This window comes from Boleophthalmus pectinirostris, unplaced genomic scaffold (assembly GCF_026225935.1).
Source record: "Boleophthalmus pectinirostris isolate CB_2022bp ecotype Guang Dong unplaced genomic scaffold, ASM2622593v1 HiC_scaffold_10, whole genome shotgun sequence".
NCBI lineage: Eukaryota > Metazoa > Chordata > Actinopteri > Gobiiformes > Gobiidae > Boleophthalmus > Boleophthalmus pectinirostris.
In genome coordinates this window covers 12677378-12683377 of record NW_026570971.1, presented here as the reverse complement: position 1 = coordinate 12683377, position 6000 = coordinate 12677378, and the positions used below count along the sequence as shown (strand labels likewise).

The window sequence follows — 6000 nt, the reverse complement described above, 5'->3', positions numbered from 1 at the left end:
GCTCTGAGTGGAGTGGAGGCCAGATATTTATTGCTCGAGGTGTTGGTAGAAAAACTGTTTTAAAGTAGGGGTTGTCTGAGGTTGTGGCATGTTTTTCTGGTGATTGCATTTAAGTCAGAAAACACATGTAGGGGATGGCCTTGTTGACTTGACTTGTTTTGGAAATTGGAAAACTACTGGCAGGTCCAAAAGTAGGATGAAGCAATATAAAATCTATTATCAAACTCATATGAGGCTGATTTACGGTTTTGTATAATAATTTAACTTACACCAGATGCCCTGCCTCATTAGATTCAGCTTGACAATTCATCTATACCACTTCCAAATGATTTTAACTGACTTTGACTCAATAAGAGAACCATTGCCATAGCTGTAAACCCATGAAATGTATAAATTAGGTTTGTGTTTGCAGATATACATTATCTTTAAATAACAGAACTCAGAAATGTTTCTCTTTCAAGGTTCTATATTACACAGAATTGATTTATGTGAGCTTTAAGTCATGTTATAATGTGGTTAACTCATCAAAAACATATGTGGAGCTGTGTTTTTTCTTTCATTCACACATGTTTGAGTAACCCTTTATTATTAGTCTTCCTACATGTCCAAAGCTCAAAATGCTCTGTTCCACATTATGATGTCATGTAGAAGTAGTTTTCAAGTTAACAACTACCTTTTACCTTATTTTAAGTAGACATTGGCAGTTCCTGAGATAAAATTATTGAAATGAGTCTAGTGAGGGTGTCTGGAGTTTTAAAAGATAGTGGAGCACTGTATTACCACATGACATCACAAGGTGGAACAGAATGTTTTCAGTTTAATAGAAGAACTCAGGCTATATATGCAGGGTTTATGTGTTATAGATGTGTAAATGAAACAAACTGCAACTCCATTTAGGGGTGTACATTGCCTTGAGTCTGACAATACGATACATATCATGATTCACACGTCACGATTCGATATATCACGATATATCCCAATACTAAAACAATTAATGATATATTGCGATTTATCAGTAATTACTTCTAATAATATAGTCAACTACACCTTCAAGAGAACACAAAAGAACAGTGAATGAATTTTAAAAATCGATTCGGATACATTTTTTATTGATTTGAGAATGTATCTTTTACCTTTAGTTCAGAAGAGAAAAGTTGGTCATTTCTGGGCTTAAATTATCCAAATGATGATTGGAGTTTAAAAAACACAGTAGAGCACTTTCTGTATTACCATATGACATTACAAGGTGGAGAGTTTTCTGTTTGAGAGAAGAACTCTGCCTAAATATGCAGGGTTTGTATGTTATACATCTGTAAATAAAACAAAATAAAACTCTTAAGTATGTTTTGTTTTTGATGAAGAAAGAACATTATAACATAGATCAGAAAATGGTGACAAATCCACTCTCTATTAACTATTAACCCCCCACCTCTTGTCTCTCACAGGGCCGCTCAGAAGCTGAATCTATCGTCCAAGCGTAAGAAGCACCAGCCCTCCCTGCTCCACCCCCAGGAACCCTCCATCTACCCCACCAACTTCAGCGGCATCCTCCAGGCTCTGCCCCCACCCGCACCGCCATGCTTGCTGCGCGCCGTGTCCAAAGTCAAAGACAATCCAGGCATGGGAAAGGTACGTCAAAAACCCCCCGATGCCCACCGTACACAAACAGCAGAATTCGCACAAACGCGTATTTAGAGGGAAGAATGCTGAGTGGAGACAGAGTGGTCCACGGGCTGCACTGCGGCGTCTGGTCCGGTCCGTACAGATGCAGCCGGATAAGCCTGCTGGAATGCGATGAATTTGGTCTGTTCATTTTTCACTTTGAACACTGGACTGCAGCAAAACTATAATTCACTAATCCTTGCTTATGTTTACAGCGGGATGTCTAATTCTATCACGGGTAGGGTGCGCGATGATGAAAGCCAGACTGGCAGTTATGGACAGTCATTAAACAAAGCTGTATCAACACGGGGCTCTTCCTTTGTGGGTTAATGGCCATTGTTTTGTGTGCGCCCACGTCCTGTATTCAGAAAGCAGAAGTCCCCTAACCAGATTAGTCCCCACCTGGATAGGAAGAGCGCGCCTCTGCTGCCAGGTATACAGACGCTCTTTGTAAGTCTCCCATCGCATACAAGTTGTTAACAAGCCACACCTGAGGCTCACTGTACATTTGTATATCTGAAAGACACATAGAAATCCATGACTAAAAGCTGTTCTGGATTAAAAACAATACTATGTACAAGATATACTAAGATCATTTGACCGTTTTAGAATGTTACATCAGACGTCTTCCCTTGGAATTACTTTCTGATTATACCTAAACCCTAAACCCTGACTTGTAAGAGATCACAAAATCATACGTGCCAATTTTATGCTATTTTCGGATCTGTATTATAATGTTATTTCCTCATCAAAGGATCCTTGTTTCATTCAACAAGTTTAAAACACAAACCTCGGATATTTAGCTGAAAACGCTCTATTCCGCCTTATGATGTCATGTGGTAATACAATGCTCCACTATCTTTTTAAACTCCATACACATTCATTAGAATCATTTGGATAATTTCTTCCCTGAAACTGCCTGTCTCTACTTAAAATAAGGTAAAAGGAGCTGTTAAGATGAAAACTACCACTTCATGACATCAGAAGTCGGACAAACAATGACAATAATAATGCATCAGTTTTATTTAGCGCTTTTCTGGACACTCAAAGATGCTTTACAGAGCATTATTCATTCACTTCATACCTGGTGATGGTAAACTACTACTGTAGCCACAGCTGCCCTGGGGACAGACTGACGGAAGTGAGGCTGCGAATCTGTGCCATCGGCCCCTCCGACCACCACCAACACTCATGCACACACTACTTTCATACTAGGCAATGTGGGTGAAGTGTCTTGCCTAAGGACACAATGACAGTTCTGGCGCCCCCCTGTGGCAGCTGATTGTCCCAGTGGTCTCCCATTAAAGTACTAACCAGACCTTGACCTTCTGAGATCTGACGGGCATAGGACAAACACGTGTGAATGAAACAAAACAGAACTCCAGGAATGTTTTTGATGAAGTAACAACATTATTACACGGCTTAAAGCTCAGAAGAGTTAATTTTGCACAATACATGACTGTTAATATTAACTACTGTGTTCCTTTCTGCTGACGTAGCCAACAGGGCAGGTCAGGTCTGTGAAGAAGCGGTCCTACACACAGTAAGAATGCATGAATTTCAGGGTATTTTTGAGCAATTAAAAACAACCATAATGGAAAAACAAAACAAAACAAAAACATACTACCGGTCAAAAGCTTTAGAACTCCCTAATTTTTCCAGTTATTTATTGCAATTCAAGTCATGCAAGTCCAATGAAGAGCTTGAAATGATACAAAGGTAAGAACTGAACAGCCAGAGGTTAAAAAAAAAAGTTAAAAGATAATAAAACACAAGTCCAAGCTCTGCCAAAGCTACCTCAGGAAAAAAAGAACAAGATGGTGAACTTGAAAATGTGGAGTGGCCAGCACAGTCTCCAGAATTAAACCCCACTGAGCTGAGCTGGTTTGGGATGAACTGGACAGAATAGTGAAAGCCAAGAAACCTACAAGTCCACACATTTATGAGAACTTCTGCAACAGACTTGTGAAGAATTTTCTGAAGAATATTTGATTTCTATTGTAAAAAGAATAAGCCACGAGTGTGTTATATCTGCCAAAGGTGGACACTTTCATGAATCAAAAGTTTAGAATATGTTTTGGTCAACAGTAAATTTGTAAACCACAAAAAAAGTGCGGTGTCCTAAAACTTTTGACCAGTAGTGTATGTTATCTAATGCTATACTGTGGATCTTTCTTTGCAAATCAATTACATTTCCATTGAGCAGGTGGCTGACACTCCCATCAGAAAAGTGTGCCTTTAAAATGAATCTCAAATCAATCTTTAATGTGTAGACCAGTCAGTTAGAGCCTTTAGGGGTTAGCTTTACATTACATCTCATCTGCGTAATCGTATGTAGGTCACTGGCCACACATGTGCTCGTATGCGGAATGCCAGACCACGCTAATGGATTTCTAGAGGATCACGAGACAGGGGAATCATCCGCCATTAGCGCATGAGTCCGAGGTGTGAAAAGACCGCGGGCAAACCCTATACAGACTGGACTGCACTATCTGATCCCAGCCAACATAAATACAACAAGCTGGTCGGTTAGGCTCCTGTCTGCTAGGCCCACTCAGCGGTCATCTGCACAAGCCCACTTTAAATGTCAGCAAATGCAATTCGGTTGACATATGCACACGTCACTCACCATAACTGGCCTCCACGGGGTCTTCTCTAGGCTTGCATATGGCCTGCAGAATCCACTTACTGAAAGAGAGGGATTTCCAGTGGCATTGTTTGGAAACCGCCAGGATATATAGTAATATTTATACACAAGCCGTGGGAAGAATGGGGGTTTTGTTTATGGAGTAGGGAGAGGCCCAGGTTGTCAAAATGTGGAAGGGAGTTAACTGTATTTTAAGGTTTTGTTTCAGCCCCTGTGAAGCCTCAGAGCTAGTGTTTTCTAAAATACACTGACAGCATTTCAGCGTTGGGTTTCCTATCACATACAGGTGAGTATAGAATGTGATATAGGTGTAGAGGTGCTACAGGGAGTTGACAAGAAGAACCACCGAGACTGCTAAACGTATTATAACAGCCGTTTAGGGCTGCTGTCAATCACGGCGTAGCTTTTCACAGCGTTTGGAGAAAAATGCCGTATCTCGTTGCAATAGATAGTTTACAGAAATAGGACTTGCACAATGACTGATAGACCACACCTAAGCAACTGTAATGCCTGCATGAAATCTGACAATGCAGGATAATGGTGCAATTTTTCAGCTATTATTTTTGAGTGCCTTCATTATTACTTCAACATAGTAAGACTACTTGACTAGACTGGTTTTCTCAAGGGCAGGTTTGGGGTCTGAAGCTTAGGCCATACTGATGTTGTGAAAAGATCCATGTGTTACCTGCACAGACAGTGGTGTTTTCTGCACTCAGGCTACAATATATACATGAATGGACAATGTGCAAATAATAAGTCCATATATATTAGCCGCATCATTGTAGAAATTGCAGGTTTCAAAGTCTGAGAAAAAAAAGTAGCGGCTTATAGTCCAGAAATTTACGGTAACTGGTAGTTTGTGTAGTGGTGCATAGTGGTGGCCATGTGTTTGACAGTCAACCCCAAGGCAGCTATGGATCCTTTTCAGTCAGGGTCAGTCACCTGCTTGTTGTTAACATATTGCTTTTGCTGGAATGTTCCACAGGTTGGTATAAACCTCTCCTATCTTGCATTTATTCAATTTATAGCAGAAAAATGCTTGGTTTGGTGGTGTCGCTGGCTTGCATCCACGGCAATTATAATTTTTTTTGCCATTCTGTGGAACATTCCAAGCCAGAAAAGGAAATTTTCATCTTTTCCCCAAAATACGTACGTAATGCCCCTTTAATCCATACTTTATTATATATTATTTGCATTTTTGTGCTTCCAAAACATGCACAGAAATGAGGGCTTTAATGTCTTAATATAGAAGTGTTGTTTTTTCCAAGATCAGTGGAAGAAGACATAGCGAGTAGGTGTGATGGTAAGACTGGGCCCCATATGCTCCTCTGTGCTACTTATGGTCCAGAAAAACAACCCTGCTGCTAGGGTTGAGATAATCCCCCAGCATGGTGGTTCACTCACTTCTTTCATTTTTCCCAGCCCTTCTCTTCTGTGACTTTCAATGCACACCTTAATGCCTCTCGCTGACACCATTAGGCGCCGTGTTGACCCAAATAGATTCACCAGTCAATGTTAAAAAGGGGGTATCCATGGCAACCTTCAGTGTCCGTCAACTTTGACACAGCAGACGTGAGGGTAATGTTAATACGGGCTCGTGCTATTGCTAGGCATCAGATGGCATCAAGGGTTTCTAGCTTTTTAAAATTTTGTTGGGCTAGAACAGGGGTTGGCAGCCTTAAATATTCAAA

At 40.6% G+C, this 6000-nt stretch overlaps 1 protein-coding gene across 1 annotated transcript in view; it reads left to right on the top strand.

Annotated features, from left to right (window-relative positions):
• Positions 1-6000, top strand: part of kif26ab (kinesin family member 26Ab) — a 158573-nt gene that overhangs the window by 129514 nt on the left and 23059 nt on the right. Inside the window, exon 5 of the mRNA XM_020919502.2 lies at positions 1446-1629. Coding sequence (XP_020775161.1) covers positions 1446-1629 — 184 coding nt within the window. The remainder of the gene's footprint in view (positions 1-1445; positions 1630-6000) is intronic.